We start from the raw sequence: 16098 nt of genomic DNA, 5'->3' as shown, positions 1-16098 counted from the left end.
TTCCGATCAGTTTGGTGAACATTTTGTTCACGAGCCTTTGGTATGTTGCCCTTGCATTTTTCAAACCGAAGGGCATTACCTTGTAGCAATAAAGGCCCCTGTCGGTTATGAATGACGTGTGCTCTTCGTCGGATGGATGCATGGGGATCTAATTGTAGCCGGAGTAGCTGTCTATGAAACTTAGCATCGCATGGCCGGCTGTGGCGTCGACCATTTGGTCTATTCGGAGGAGTGGAAAACCATCTTTTGGGCACGCTTTGTTTAGGTCACTGAAGTTGACGCATGTCCTCTACGTCCAGTTGGGTTTTATTACCAAAACGGGGTTTGAAACCCAGCTAGGATAGTGGACCTCCCGAATAAATCCATTGCTGATTAACTTGTCGACTTCTTCTTTTAGCGCTTCGTATCTTTCAGGATTCATTGGTTGGCGCTTTTGTCATTTGGGGGAATATAAGGGGTCGACGTTCAATATATGGCACATGACTTTGGCATCGATCCCTTTCATGTTGGCATGAGTCCAGACGAATACGTCCAGGTTCCCTCTGAGAAAACCCTCGACTTCATTCCTAAGTGTCGGAGTTAAGTCTGAACCTACTTTCAGCACTTTTGTTGGCTCATCTTCATCCACCTGGACTTCTATCAGCTGCTCTATTGGTTGAGACCAGGTGATCTCTTCTTGAACTCGGGGGTCTATGTCCTCCATGGCATATTGATGGACCACTCTGGCTTCTTGCCTCCCTGGTTGATCGTACTCACGTAGGGCGTCGGAGTAGGCGACTCGAGCTTCGTATTGATTGCTTTTCATTTCTCCCACGCCATTTGGAGTTGGGAATTTAACCTTCTGGTGGTAAATGGAGGTTATTGCCCTTTACGCCTGAAGGGTCGGCCTTCCAATTACGGCGTTGTATTGTGAGCCTCCTTTTATTACCACGAAGTTGGCCATTTTCATGGCGTGCCTAGGCTCTTCCCCTGCGGTTATTGGTAGTCAGATAGTTCCCTTGGGGATGCCAGAATCCCCAGCGAACCTGTATAACGGTCGGGATGTCTTTTCTAATTGCTCCATGGGGATCCCCATTTTTTCTAGGCAATCAGAGTATAAGAGGTCCACCGAGCTCCCGTTATCCACCAGGATTATGCATACGGTGTGGTTCCCGATTATCGCTTCTACTACCAAGGCATCATTATGGGGGAAATGGACCCCATTTGTGTCCTCTTCGTTGAATGCCACATCAGCACTGTTGTACCTTGCTATTTTTACTGTTGAGAGATTCCAAAACCTCTCCGGGTATACCCCTCTGGCCTCATGGGTATAATCCTTTTGGGACCTCCTCGAGTCTCCTCCGATATACGGACTGCTGAAGACTGTTCTTATGACACCGACGGGTTCTCGGTTCTCTGGACGTCGATTCTCTTCTCGGCGTCGACCGTCATTCTGGCCGCCGTGGCCGTCATTCCTTGGCCTCCGCTCTACCTTAAACTCTTGCAGCCTTCCTTCGAGGATCACCCGCTCGATTTCATCCTTAAGGTCGGCGCAATCATTGGTGTTATGGCTGACGTCGCCGTAGGTTCGGGTCGGCGTAACAGATTCCCTCGTCTGACTTGGTTGAACACCTCTTTGACCCCTACAGTAAGTTCATGGTAAGAGTCATACCTCTGGAATGGTCGAGGCTTACGGCTTTCGTCTTGCCTCGGCTTCTTAGCATTTGGAGGGTTCGGCGTTGAGGCAGGTTGCTTGTCTCCGTTGCCTCATCACTTTTTACCGTCTTGCTTTCTTGCAGTCAACCCTTGCTTAGTTCCTTTATTTTTGTTGGACCTGTGTTCAGGGTCGTTTGCGTCAGCTTCCTCGGCGTTGATGTATCCTTGTGCTTGTGCTAGGAATTCTTTGTAAGTCGACGGTGGCTTCCGGTTTAGGTCCCTTTTGAAAGGAGTGATTTTCTTCATGCTGGACATTGCCCCTATCAGGGCCTCCTGGTCAGCTATATCTGTTGTGGCGGCGACAGCTTCTCTGTACCTTACAAGCCATTCTTTTAATGACTCGTTCAGTTTTTGGTAAATCGTCGTTAAGTTCCGCTTTGGAGGGACATACTTCTTCACTCCGATAAACTGGAGGGAGAAGGCTTCTTTTAGTTTATTCCAGCTAGAAATGGAGCTTGGTTTAAGCGTTCTGAACTATCTTCGAGCAGAATCTGTCAAATGGTTTCGGAAGGCCCGACACATGATTTCTTCTGCATACCCATGTAGAAGCATGTGCCCTGTATACATTTCTAGGTGATCGTCTGGATCCCCTCTGCCATCATATGGTGGGATCGGTGGCGACCGATATTTGTCTAGAAGAGGCAGCGCCATGATTTCTGTGGTGAATAGGTGGTCGTGCATCCGACTGGGAGTGATGTCGACGTTTACCACTTCTGTCACCTGTCCTATGTTCTTCTTTAGGCCAGCAACATCACCCGTAAATTTTTCTTCTAAGCTCGTCATTCGTTGTATGATGGCTCGCGCTTCCTTTGTCGAGATTGTGGAGCTGCCCCCTTTGGAGGCTCCTGCCCCCTGTGCATCCTGCCTGCCCGCTGGGTTTCCATCTTCTCGTACTGACCCTGAATCTCCAGGGATATTTCCACCTTGGTTTCGAGGCGTCACTTTGGGGTTCTACAAGTCTTCTGCCGCTCTGTTCTCTTGAGCTCGGTGCCTGGCGGCCCTTCGACAGTTGCCGAGAGATTGAGACAGTTGAAGTCTCTGGTTGCCTCCCATATGTTCACTGTCCCTGATTCCTTCTCAAGCGCCTTGGCGGTTACCAGGATTTTGGTTTCCTGCCATGGTTGCTCCTAAGGGTCTCGGGGCATCTTCCAGTGGTGGCATAGAGTTTCTCTTGTCCACTATTTCGACAATGGTTGTTAGCCCCCGCACTAAGTCTGTCAGAGCGTTGAGCTGGGCCTGCATCTGCCTTGGGTCAGGTTGCGGCACATCTGGGGGTGGAGCTTCAATTCCTGTCGGGGGTTGGTTTTCCCCGCTCCCGTCATAAGCCAGATGTGTGGTGTTTTCCTCCATCTGGCTGCCTTGGTTGGCGGTGGTATCTCTCCTTCTTGGAGGCATGGTCGCCGACTACCTTATTTTTCGAGGGTCGAAACGTATGAACCAGAGATTCTGGGTTCGGTCCCCAGCGGAGTCGCCAATTGTTAACGGTGGAATTTTAGTCAACAGGATTGCGCCGGGTTACCCCTTGGTATCCTGTAGGGTTACCGGCATAATACAGATGTATATTCGAAATTACGCTTGCGAAGTGCTTGAGTAAACTTTGTGGTGAAGGAAATATAAATATAATGCCTAAATAAATGGACACACAAAGTTTATAGCGGTTCACTCTATTAATGAATAGCTACATCCACTGTATCTTTTGTGTATATTTTTCTGTTCTCTGATTACATGTGAAAAAAGAAGAACCTCCTTGAGCTTGGGGCTTTGCCCCTCTTATAGCCCAAGTTTACTTCCGGAGGTGGTTTTCCTCTGTAGACCCAGCACTCGAGTGCCTACTGTCTTATGGGCCTAGACCCATAGCCAAATAATCACCTTTTGGACTCTTCATTCACCTAATTAGTCTTTTATTACGGCTCTGCACTCCCTGCAACCTTCCACCGTCGTAATTAATGCCTGTATTACAGACATCCCCCAAACCTAGACGTTACCCCAGGGGGGCCCTCATTTATACGGTCAGCTTCCAGCTGGCCCTTGCACGGTCGACCTTAGCGAGACCCCTAATATGGGTCAGATGAACGCCGAAGTTTCATGGGGTCGGCGGTATGACGGGTCGACGGTCTGCTGATGTGGTTATTGCAGGGTCACATGGAGCGTTATCGTTGTTTGACGTGTCAAAGCATGTTTTCCCGTACAACAATCACATTTAACTTTTTTACTACAATAAAAAGCTCTCATATAAAGTCACATATTAACTCAAATTAAAAACTTGAATCAACGAATTAAACGTGCCTTAAGTCTGCGTGGAGATTTTTTTCTAAGTGTAAAAAAGTTAATAAAATGATTAAACTTTTTTAAATAAAAACATGGCTATTTTCTTCCATGCTTCTGGAACCTTTAGTCTTTCTCCCTGCTCTTTTCTTTGAGTTCTCGTCCATTGCAGATCCTTTTTTTCCTTTTCTTTTCTCTTTTTTTGCGCTTTAGTTGCAAGTCCTTTTCTAGGTGCAACTTGCGCGGTCGAATGAGATTAATTGATGAAGGGTGACTCGTCGTTTTTCTTTCATGCTCCACCTTTAGTCGATCTGTTTGTCAGCATGTTGTTGTCGATTTCATTATTCTCTTGTGCAAATTTGTGATTATTTTTTTATGCTTTTTTTTCCGTGAAAGTCTTTTTTGTTTTTTGTTTTATTTTTTTAATAAACTTACAGCTTTTTCTCCCTTCTTTGTTCTCTCGTTTGACCTACTCTCCACCTCATCTACGTATAACCACTGATCAGTTTTTTGTGCCTAAACTTTTCTACTGCTTGAAATTAAGGTGGCCATTTCGTTTTTTAATTATTTCTCTTAGGAAATCTTCCCAATGCTACATCTTTGAGCCACTTTGGGACCATCAGAACTCAAGACTCGATTCTTCTCTCGTTGCTTATTTGCGTTTAAACCCTTCAAAGCATAAGTTTTCTTCCCTTTTTTTTGGCAGTGTTTTGTTCAATATTGATACCCACCCTTTTTTCTGCTTATTCTTTCCTTCTCGTTTGTGGTTCTTGTCTTGTTAGCTATGAATTAATGCTCCTTTTAGCCATGTCTTAATCGACCTTCATCTATCTTAGGACCCATTTAGTTTGATAATTTGAGTTTAGATGTGATTTTATGTGAAAGCTTTATATTATAACAAAAAAGTTAAATGTGACTGTTTCTGAGAGATTTTTACTGTAGCAAAACTCAAATTCTAAACTCGAATCGGTAAAATGAACGGGACCTTAATCTCCCGTCAACAAGTAGTTTCGACTACCAATCAAGACATGCGTTGCTCTGGTTGAATTCGTTTTCATAATATAAGTTCCACTACGTTACGCAGCCGTGCACGGTTAAATAGTATACCGTAGAAGGGTCAGTTTAGGGTTGATGTGCTTTTAAAATAATTATTGTGTTTTTAATAAAAACATTATTTTTACTTAAAGTAAAAATAGAAACAGAAGTAGAATGTAAAAGCTAGTCATTCTAACTTCTTAAAATGACTTAAAAAGTGTATTGATTTATGTGCAAAGTGCTTTTATGCACCTTTATTAAATACTATAATTACATCGTTTATTGTGCAAAGTACTTTTTAGAGTTTCAAAAGTAATCCCAAACACATCTAAAAAGGAAATTAAAATCATTTTTTACGTGGTCTACCAGAAGACTAAAAAAACGGGTCGTACTAAATAAGATCGTTGCTTTACATAACAGTTTAATAGTCTTGCAATGTATCGCATGACAACACAATATTTAAGAGGTACAAGGTATGAAAATTTTGAGTTGATGTCTTATAAGTGTGTGTGCATGTTTTTTGGTCCTTTTTCTCGTATGTGTAATGCGTATATCCAGATATTCAAGTAAAATTATGAAGAAGAAAATTATACCAGTCCTTCACGAATATTATTTAGGGTTCATTTGGTACGAAGATTTAAATCAGGGTGATTCTAATCGTGATTCTAGAACTAGAACCATGATTATGATTTTAGGTTCAAATCATAACTCTGAATCAGGGGTTTGAATCACCTTAAATCATGATGGGGTGGTTTTAGAATCATGCGTGATTTTAATTTAAAACATCACATCAAATTTCGAATCATGATTTAGAATCATCCAAACCAAACACTGATTCTGAATCATAATCATAATCATAATTCAGAATAACTGTAAACAAACACTGATTCTGAATAATGATCCAGAATTATGATTCTGAATCCATCTACCAAACACCCCCTTAGAGAGTATTAATGAAATATGACTGTTTTTGGTGGGCCTCCTTACCGTAGTATCAGTTTTTAATCATTGAATATGATTAAAATCACGAGAAAATTACTAAATTTACCATTATAATGCATGAATTTAAATTTTTACCCCTTATTCATACTTAATACCTTTTTGACTCATATAATTATTTGACTAAAAAAATGTTACTCAAGAGTAAGAGCTAAAAATTCAGGCATGCACTTTAAAAGGCATTTGTCTCCTATCAAATTAAATAAATATGCTGAATAAATAATTTTTAATACATATTAGATAACAGAAAGTAAAGAACTAATGATGATTTTTTTTTTTTGTCATACTAAAGAAATTTCCAACAAAATATTGATAATTATAGGATAAATATCTTCACCTCTATGTTTGCATATAGAGTTCCAACTTAGAGATATTATCGAAAAATATAAACAAAATTATCGATATTTTCCTCGTTCTTGATTCCATATATCAAACTTTTTATTGTTTTTTTTATTTTTTTTAGATAATTTCTCTGGTAAGACCTTCCTATTGTGTAAAGTCAGTTTTTGACCGTTAAATCTGATCAAAATAACATCAGATAAAAAAAGTATGTCGAACAATTTTTACTATGAATCTGACGACTGCAAACCGAGACTTTTCCATAATTTAGTTTGTTGGGACCTACGAGAGAAACTCCATTTTCTAACAGAAATTTTAATTATTCACAAGTTAAGAAATGAATCATGTAACAAAAAAAGAAAAATCTTTAATTATTTGCCTCTTTTGATAAATGATGATTGTATATTTTAAGCCCTAGCAAACATGGAAAAGTGATATATTAACCAGAATAGTGCTAAATACAGACTCCATTTAAAAAGCAATTCCATAAAGAGTGCAAACTTTAAGAAGTCATGCCCAGTAACATAATTTAAGTAGGTGAGGGATTAAAAATTGTACAATTAGTTTTGTTATTGTTGTGTGGGAAAATGTGGATGACGCGTGGAAGAACAACAGTGTGACACGTGGCCTTACTTTTCCTCAAAAGGCAACAACCCTCGACGTTGGGGACTCCCTTTCCTTCTGCTGCAAAGGAAGCCCAACTTAGGACGCCGACTCCTCATAACGACGACAGGTCGTACCGTCGACCTTACGACGGAAATCCTTCGGGAGAAAATCAATTGCCAAGAAAGACTAAGCTGAGCAAACAGAGACGGCGAGAGAAATGCCCCAAAAGGGGAAAGCCTGACATCACAAGTTGCGTGCAGAAATGGGGGATGTCTGCAGTGCAGGCATTAATTGCAAACCCTTAAACCGCCCTACGAGGGACAGAAAAGGGTTACAGGTACGCACAGAGCCGTAATAGGAGACTAATTGGCTGAGTGAACAATTCACAAAGTGATTAGTGGGCTACGGTCTGGGCCTAGAAAGGCAAACCACTTGAGTGCTTCTGCCTACAAATGAGACCCACCCGATGAACGAAGCTCGGCTATAAAAGGGGCAAAACCTCATACAGGAAAGAGGTTCGCTTTCTGAGAGAGAAAAAATGAGAGAACAACAGTTGATATAAATTGTAACAATCTCAAAAGGAATATAAAACTACAGTGGATGTAGCTCTTCATTAACTGAGTGAACCACTATAAATTTTGTGTGTTCTTCTACTTCAAGCATTTTTTTCTCATATTGCTCACCATTCTAAAAATACCACAAACACTTCATTGCATAAATTGAGTATACAGTCAATACCAAGCCGGTAATCCAATGGGATACCTAGAGGTGATCCGGCCAATTTCTGTTGACGAGATTTCACCGTCAACAATTGGCGACTCCACTGGGGACCGAACCCAGAATCTCTGGTTCATGCGTTTGACCCCCAACAACAACATAGTCAGCAAGCATGCCTCCAAGAAGAAGGATTGAGGCCATCAACCAAGGTAGCCAAATGGATGAAACCGCCACACATCCGGTGAATGACGGGATGGAGGAAGGTCCACCTCCGGTCAGAAATGAAGTCCCGCCCCCAGACGTGCCGCGGTCGGACCCTGTGCAGATGCAGGCCCAACTAACCACTCTAACCGACCTGGTACGTGGACTAATGACCGTAGTTGAGCGCTTGGACGGAAGGAACTCTATGCCGCCTCTAGAAGACGTCTCGAGGCCGCTGGGAGCTGTCATGGCTGAAAACCACAACCCCGGTGACCGCCAACATGACCTAGAAGGAATCGGGGACAGTGAAAATCATAGAGGCCATCCTAGGCCTCGACCTTCCCAATCCTCTGGCAGCCGTCTAAGGGTCGTGCTCCCGAGGACCGGATAGCGAGAGGCCTAGGGAACCCCGAGGTACTACCCCAGAACCCAGGAGGAGACCCACCGGGAGACTCAGGGTCAGTACAGGCAGGTGGGCAGGCAAGGGGCGGACCCAACGTTCAAAGGGCAGAGGCATCGAGAGTAGCTGGCTCAGCCATCTCAGTAGAAAAAGCGCGCACCATTATGGAACGTATGGCCAACCTAGAGTAAAAACTCACGGGCAACGTCGTCGGCCTAAAAAAGAACATAGGGCGAGTGACCGAGGTGGTAAACGTCGAATCACGCCTAGCCGCACACACGACCATCCATTTACCGCAGAAATAATGGCGCCACCTCTCCCCGATAAATACAGGTCACCGTCGATCCTACCATATGATGGTCGAGGGGATCCCGACGATCACTTGGAGATGTACACATGGCACATGCTCTTACATGGGTATGCCAAGGAAATTATGTGTCGAGCCTTCCGGAACCATTTAACGGACTCTGCCCGAAGATGGTTTCGGACGCTGAAACCAAACTCTATCTCAAGCTGGGATGAGTTGAAGGAAGCGTTTTCCCTCCAGTTCATAGGGGTTAAAAAATATATCCCCCCAAAGCAAAATCTGACGACGATATACCAGAAGCCAAACGAGTCGTTGAGAGAGTGGCTTGCAAGATATGGGGAAGCTGTCGCCGCCACGATGGACATAACGGACTGAGAGGCCTTGATGGGGGCATTGTCTAGCATGAAGAAAATTACCCCCTTCAAGAGAGAGCTGAACCGAAAGCCTCCGTCCATCTATAAGGAATTCCTTGCACGAGCGTAAGGCTACATAAACGCCGAGGAAGCGGATACGAATGACCCTGAGCACAGGTCCAATAAACAAGGGGACCGAACAAGGGTCGACGCCCGCAAAGCAGGATGGAAAGAAGCGACGAGGTGGAGGAAGCGGGGACAAGCAGCCCACTTCGACGTCAAACACTCTAAAAGCCAAGAAGCTGAGGCAAGAGAAGAACCGTAAGCCTCGACCGTTTTAAAGGTACGATTTCTACCATGAATTAACAGTAGGAGCCGATGAAGTGTTCAATCAGGTCAGCCGCGGGAATCTATTGCGCCGCCCAGAGTCAATGAGGTCGGACCCCAGCCGAAGGAACCAGAAAAATACTGCAGGTTCCACGGTGACGTCGGCCACCACACCAACGATTGCGCCGATCTTAAAGATGAGATCGAGAGAGTAATCCGCGATGGGAGGCTGCAGGAGTTCAAAGCCGAGCGAAGACCTAAAAACGATGGCCACGGCGGCCAGAATGACGGTCGACGCCGAAAGGAGAACCAGCGCCCAGAGGACCGAGAACCCGTCGGCGTCATACGAACTGTCATCGGCGGCCACTATATAGGAGGAGACTCAAGGAGATCTCAGAAGGACTACGCCCACGAGGCTAGAAGGGTTTACCAGGAAAGGTTCTGGAGTATCTCCGCTGCCAAAACACCAAAATTCAGCAGCACCGACGTGGCGTTTAATAAGGACGACGCCAGCGGAGTTCACTTCCACCACAACGACGCGTTGGTGGTAAAAGCCATGATCGGGAACCATACTGTGTGCCAGAGCCTAGTGGACAACGGGAGCTCGGTAGACCTCCTATACTCTGACTGCCTAGAAAAGATGGGGATTCCAAAGGAGCAGCTAGAAAAGACCTCCAGGCCATTGTACGACTTTACTGGGGACTCCGTCATCCCTCAGGGGATTATCTGGTTGCCCATAACCGTAGGGAAGAAACCTCGACAGGCCACCACAATGGCTAATTTTGTGGTAATAAGAGAGGGCTCCCAGTACAATGCCGTGATTGGAAGGCCAACCCTCCAGGCGCTGAGGGCAATCACCTCCATTTACCACCAAAAGTCAAATTTCCTACCCCAAATGGCGTGGGCGAAATGAAGAACAACCAGTACGAGGCTAGGGTTGCATACTCTGATGCCCTGCGCGGATATGACCAGCCGGGAAGGCAGGAGGCCAGGATGGTTTATCAAAGCACCGTCGAAGACATAGATCCCAGGATCCAAGAGGATGTCACATGGTCTCAACCCGTCGAGGAGTTGGTGGAGATCATAGTCGACAATGGTGAACCAACCAAAGTACTAAAAGTAGGCTCAGACCTAACCCCATCACTTAGGGTTAAGGTCGAGGGCTTCCTCAAGAAAAACCTGGATGTCTTCGCCTGGAATCATGCTGACATGGAGGGGATCGACTCGGAGGTCATATGCCATTCTCTGAACATTGACCCCTCATATCCCCCCAAGCGCCAGAAGCATCGACCGATGAACCCAGAGAGGTACGAGGCACTAAAAGAAGAGGTCGACAAATTGATCAACAATGGGTTCATCAGGGAGGCCCATTACCCGCGATGGGTCTCAAACCCCGTATTGGTAATCAAGCCTAACGGAAGTTGGAGAACATGCGTCGATTTCAGCGACCTCAATAAAGCCTGCCCAAAGGATGGTTTTTCACTCCCTCGGATAGACCAAATGGTCGACGTCATAGCAGGACATGAAATGCTGAGTTTTATGGATGCCTACTCCGGGTACAACCAGATCCTCATGCATCCAGCCGACGAGGAACACATATCTTTCATAACCAACAGAGGCCTTTACTGCTACAAGGTAATGCATTTTGGCCTAAAGAATGCGGGGGCTACCTACCAAAGGCTTGTGAATAAGATGTTCGCTCAACAGCTCAGAAAATCAATGGAGGCTTACGTCGATGATATGCTTGTGAAAAGTGCTAGGGTCACCCAACACGTCGACCATTTAGGTAAAATGTTTGGTGTATTGAGAAAATACCACATGAAACTGAACTCCCGAAAATGCACCTTTGGAGTTGGATCAGGAAAATTCCTTAGTTTCATGGTCAGTAACCGGGGGATAAAAGCTAACCCTGAAAAGATTAAAGCCCTGCAAGATATGCGATCCCTAACTAAACTGAAAAAGGTGCAAAGGTTGACAGGATGCGTCGCCGCTCTAAACAGATTTATATCAAAAGCGACAGATAAATGCGTCCCCTTCTTCGATGCTTTGAAAGGGAGTAGGCGCTTTGAATGGACACCACAATGTGAAGAGACCTTCCAGAAATTGAAGGAACACTTGGGCAAGCCCCCAATCCTGTCAAAGCTCATCCCCGACGAAGAGCTTAGCCTATACCTCTCCGTGTCACAACACGCCGTGAGCACCGTGCTAATAAGAGAAGAAGAAATGGTCCAGCTGCCAATCTACTATGTGAGCAAAAGACTCATCGACGCCGAGTCAAGATATACCGAAATGGAATGCTTTGCCCTCGCCTTGATGGTAGCCTCGAGGAAGCTTCGACATTATTTTTAATCTCACACAATACGGGTTCTCACAAATCACCCGTTGAGACAGGCGCTGCAAAAGTCTGAAATTTCTGGTCGACTTCTCAAATGATCGGTGGAGTTAAGTCAGTTCGACATTAAGTATGTACCAAGAGCAGCAATCAAATGGCCAAGCGTTGGCCAATTTTCTGGCTGAATTCTCTCATAAACCGGCTCCCGCCACACCAGAAGAAGTTGAGAGGACAGAATGGAAGCTCTACGTGGATGGAGCGTCAAGCGATAATGGGTCAGGAGCCGGCGTCTTGTTGATCAGCTCAAAAGATCACAAGATTACCTCGGCGGTTCGATTTAAATTTAAGGCATCGAACAATGAGGTAGAATACGATGCGCTAATTGCGGGGCTGCGACTGGCCAGTCACTTGAAAATTGAAAGACTCAGCATCTTCAGCGACTCTCAATTGATCGTCGGGCAAATGAAAGAAGAATACCAAGCGCGCGGCGAGAAAATTAGTGCGTACTTGAGGAAGGTAAAGAAAGAACTCGTCAAGTTCAAAAACTACGAGATACTTCATATACCACGAGCCGAAAACACCAACGCCGACGCTCTGGCAAAGCTAGCATCTTTAAAAGACTCCGACGCACTAGGGGTCGTTCCTATTGAAGAACTGGAGCGGCCGACCATTGAGGAAATAATTGAGACATTAATCATCCAAACAGGTGAAAGTTAGATGACGCCGCTCGTTCAATACCTGATGGATGCAAAACTATAAAATAATAAATACGATGCGAGACGGATCAGGTATAGAGCCGCCATATACTTATTGTACGACGGTTTGCTTTACCACCGATGCTATTCAACACCTTTACAGCGTTGCTTGGACAATAACGAAGCCCAGAAGGTCCTCCAATAAATCCACGAAGGAGTCTACGGTAATCATACAGATGAGCAGTCTTTAGCTCTTAAGATTTTAAAGCAAGGATACTACTGGCCCACGTTTAAGAATGACGCATACCAATATGCTCGACGTTGCGATAAGTGCCAAAGATATGCCAGAAAACCTAACATCTATTCTCAATCCATGGTCCTTCGCCAAATGGGGAGTCGACTTAATCGGGTCATTACACCTTGCACCCAGAGGCTTTAAGTTTGCCATCGTCGCAGTAGACTACTGTACAAAGTGGGCAGAAGCAAAGGCTCTGACTACAACCACAGAAGCAGCCTGCACCAATTTCATGTGGAACAACATTGTGTGCAGGTTCGAGGTCCCCCACTTGATAGTGTCCGACAATGAAAAACAGTTCGATAATGCCTCAACACGAAGATTCTGCGACAGCTTGGGCATTCGAAAGGACTTCTCGGCGCTGATACATCCACAATCTAATGGGCAAGTCGAAGCAGTCAATAAAATATTAAAGTATACCCTAAAGAAGAAGCTCGACGATCTAAAGGGAAAATGGGACGAGGAACTTCGAAATGTCTTATGGGCATACAGAACGACGAGTCGAAGTACCACGGGCGAAACGCCCTTCTCCATGGCATATGGCGTCGAGGCAGTACTGCCTGTAGAAATTGAGACGCCGACTCTAAGAACTGTAGTCTACAACGACGACGGTAATACAGAATGCATGAATGGAGAACTCGACTTGTTGGAAGAAAAGAGCCTCGACTCCCAGTTACGCCTCGCCGCCTACCAGTAGAGGGCAGCACGATATTACAATAAAAAAGTCAAACAACGAAGGTTCATCCTAGGAGACCTAGTATTGAAAAAGGTAACACAGAGTACAAAACTCAAAAATATTGGTCCTCTAAGCCCAACTTGGGAAGGACCCTACCGAATAAGAGAAGTGTTGCGTCCTGTCACCTACATTTTGAAAAGCCTCTCCGGCAAGAAGATTCAGCATCCATGGAATGCAGAACAGCTAAAGCTGTACTACCAATAATGTATGTAATTTTTTAAACATATCTTAGTTATATTTTTGACAATTTAAATAAATTGATGAGTTTTTAAAAATATTGTCCAAAAGTAAGAAGAATTCACCCCTCGAATAAACTTGTCTACTTAAAAAAATAAGGTATATTAAACAGACAAGGGTGACAGTAAGGGATCTACGGATCACTGAAAAAACTTTCTAAGACGACGACCCCAAGGGGCAAAAGCTAACGCCAACTCTTCCAAGGAGGAGAGGCAAGGAAAAACTTAGAAAGTTTTACGAAATTTGACCCCAAGGGGCAAAAGCTAACGCCGACTCTTCCAAGAAGGAGAGACGAAAAACTTAGAAAATTTTACAAAAATTTCTAAGACGACGACCCCAAAGGGCAAAAGCTAACGCCGACTCTTCCAATGAGGAGAGATGAGGAAAAACTTAGAAAATTTTACAAAATTTAACCCCAAGGAGCAAAAGCTAACGCCAACTCTTCCAAGGAGGAGAGGCGGGAAAAAACTTAGAAAATTTTACGAAATTTTCTAAGACGACAACCCCAAGGGGCAAAAGCTAACACCGACTCTTCCAAGGAGGAGAGGCGAGGAAAAACTTAAAAAATTTTACGAAATTTTCTAAGGCGACGACCCCAAGGGGCAAAAAGCTAACGCCGACTCTTCCAAGGAGGAGAGCCGAGAAAAACCATAGAAAATTTTACGAAATTTTCTAAGGCGACGACCCCAAGGGGTAAGGAAAGCAATAAAGACAATTATATAAATAGAAGTCCAATATTATATAAATTACAGGCAGCAGTCCACAAAAAAAAAAAAAAAAAAAAAAAAAAAACAAATGAAAGCTTTAGGCCTCGCCGCCAGCCGCCGAGTTATCGCCATCGCCAGGCGGGGAAGAATTGTCATCATCAGCAGGAGGAGAAGCAACATAAAGGAAGCTCAAATCCCACTCAGGATGCTCTTGTTTTATCATATCGACGATTTGTTGACCAGCAGAATGAAAATCCTTGGTGCGAATGTCGATGAGCTCCGGAAAAGCCTTGAACTCCTCAATGATCTCCGCACGCTTGGCATCGAACATTGTTGCGGCCTCGGCTTCGGCTTCCTTCTTCCCCTCAGCTTTTTCTTCAGCAAAACACATCTTCACCGCCTCAGTAGTTTCAGCTGACTTCTCAGAGATTTTTGCCCGTTTTGTAAAATCCACGACCGCAGTAGTTAAATTAGCCAACTCCTTTTGAAGGTTTGACATCTTGGCCAGTTCACCTTCCAAACTCCTCAGTTGGGCCACGGCCACATTCCTCTCCTCGACAGCATACGAGCACTTATTCTTGGCATCGTCAAGAAGAGAGTTAAGCTTGGCTTCCACGTTGTCCATCTCCTTATCACGTTCTTCAACCTTGACTAGATCAATAAGGTTGAGAATGGTAAGAATTAGGCCCTGAAAAATTGAAGGTCAGAAAATAAAGATACAGAGGACGAAATCAACAAAAAGAAAAGACAGCTCGATCGAGGCTTACGTGAATCTGGAAGGAGATCTGCTTGCGCTGACGATCACCCAGCGAAGACTGGGCGGCGGCGATCCAATGCGGCTCGAGAAAAGACTCATATAGAGCCTAGAAGACGAAGGAGAAACGGGGGGAAAGTTTCAGCATAGCCCCAATATCAGCATTAGAAATATCCGAGACTTGGAAGTTGAAATCTATGATTTTTGCCCCCGGGATAAGCACGCGTTCTCTTGGCACCAGAAGAACATTAGCAACATCAAGAATTGGGACTGTCGGCGTCCAAGTTTCGGTCACCGGCGTCTTCTTTTTGCGCCTCCTTTTCAGCGCAGGAACCTTATCCTCCGACACCGAAGGGGCCTTTGTGGTTTTCCTTTTTCTCGGCACCTGGGAAGAAGAGTTGGCTTTCTCGTTTTCCTTGGATGGAGGCTGTTAACTTGGCGGGGGCTGCTGGCTTGGCTGAGGCGACTGATTACCAGGAAGCTGAATTCTCAAAAACGCCATTTCTGTGCAAACGACGAGACAAAAATATAGTCGACATTTGGATAGACAATGCCAGAATAAGAAAGGCGTCAAGATCAGGAGTTTACCTTCGTCGTTTAAATGAAAATATTCGCGAACGGCGTCAAGATCGGTGGGGTCTGGGAGATCGAGAATCAACCCAGCTTCTCGAAGATTGGACTTGGTCAGGAGGGTGTCAATATGACGAGTTTCGAACGAAAACGAAAAAGTCTACTCAACCCTCGCCAATCTATTCTCAGCAAGTTTCGGCCGGTCTTGACTAACTACAGGATAAAATGGCTGTCAGCATAAAAAAAAAAGTGGGGGGAGAAGAAGAGAAGTCAAAATCTCACCTATGTTCCCAAACGATGCTTGCACCTTCCTTCGGCAGGGCAAGCAGTCGTCGGGATAAAAATTAAAAAGCCCACGTATCATAAAAAACATAGGTTTCCACCCATGTGACGATGAGTATATACCTAATATTAGCTTGCCGAATTTGGATTGAGATCTCTCATGTCCACTCAAAAAGTACCACCCCTCGCACCTTGCGACGTGACACAGTCTGTACATGAATCTAAACTCGTCCGGCGGAAGATCAA

At 44.7% G+C, this 16098-nt stretch overlaps 2 protein-coding genes across 2 annotated transcripts; one reads left to right on the top strand and one right to left on the bottom strand.

The window, feature by feature from the left end:
- Positions 1-985: 985 nt before the first annotated feature.
- Positions 986-2478, bottom strand: LOC21404721. The gene is made up of 3 exons (XM_024174515.1): positions 2234-2478; positions 1814-2137; positions 986-1622 (listed from the first exon to the last, which is right to left on the bottom strand). Exons 1-3 carry the CDS (start codon positions 2476-2478, stop codon positions 986-988), a joined length of 1206 nt encoding a protein of 401 aa, XP_024030283.1.
- Positions 2479-9078: 6600 nt separating this feature from the next.
- Positions 9079-10157, top strand: LOC112094193. The gene is made up of 2 exons (XM_024174514.1): positions 9079-9238; positions 9313-10157. The coding sequence occupies exons 1-2, from the start codon at positions 9079-9081 to the stop codon at positions 10155-10157; spliced, it is 1005 nt and encodes a 334-aa protein (XP_024030282.1).
- The last annotated feature ends 5941 nt before the right edge of the window (positions 10158-16098 follow it).

This window comes from Morus notabilis, unplaced genomic scaffold (assembly GCF_000414095.1).
Source record: "Morus notabilis unplaced genomic scaffold, ASM41409v2 Scaffold535, whole genome shotgun sequence".
NCBI classification, from domain to species: domain Eukaryota; kingdom Viridiplantae; phylum Streptophyta; class Magnoliopsida; order Rosales; family Moraceae; genus Morus; species Morus notabilis.
This window is presented reverse-complemented; position numbering and strand designations above follow the sequence as displayed.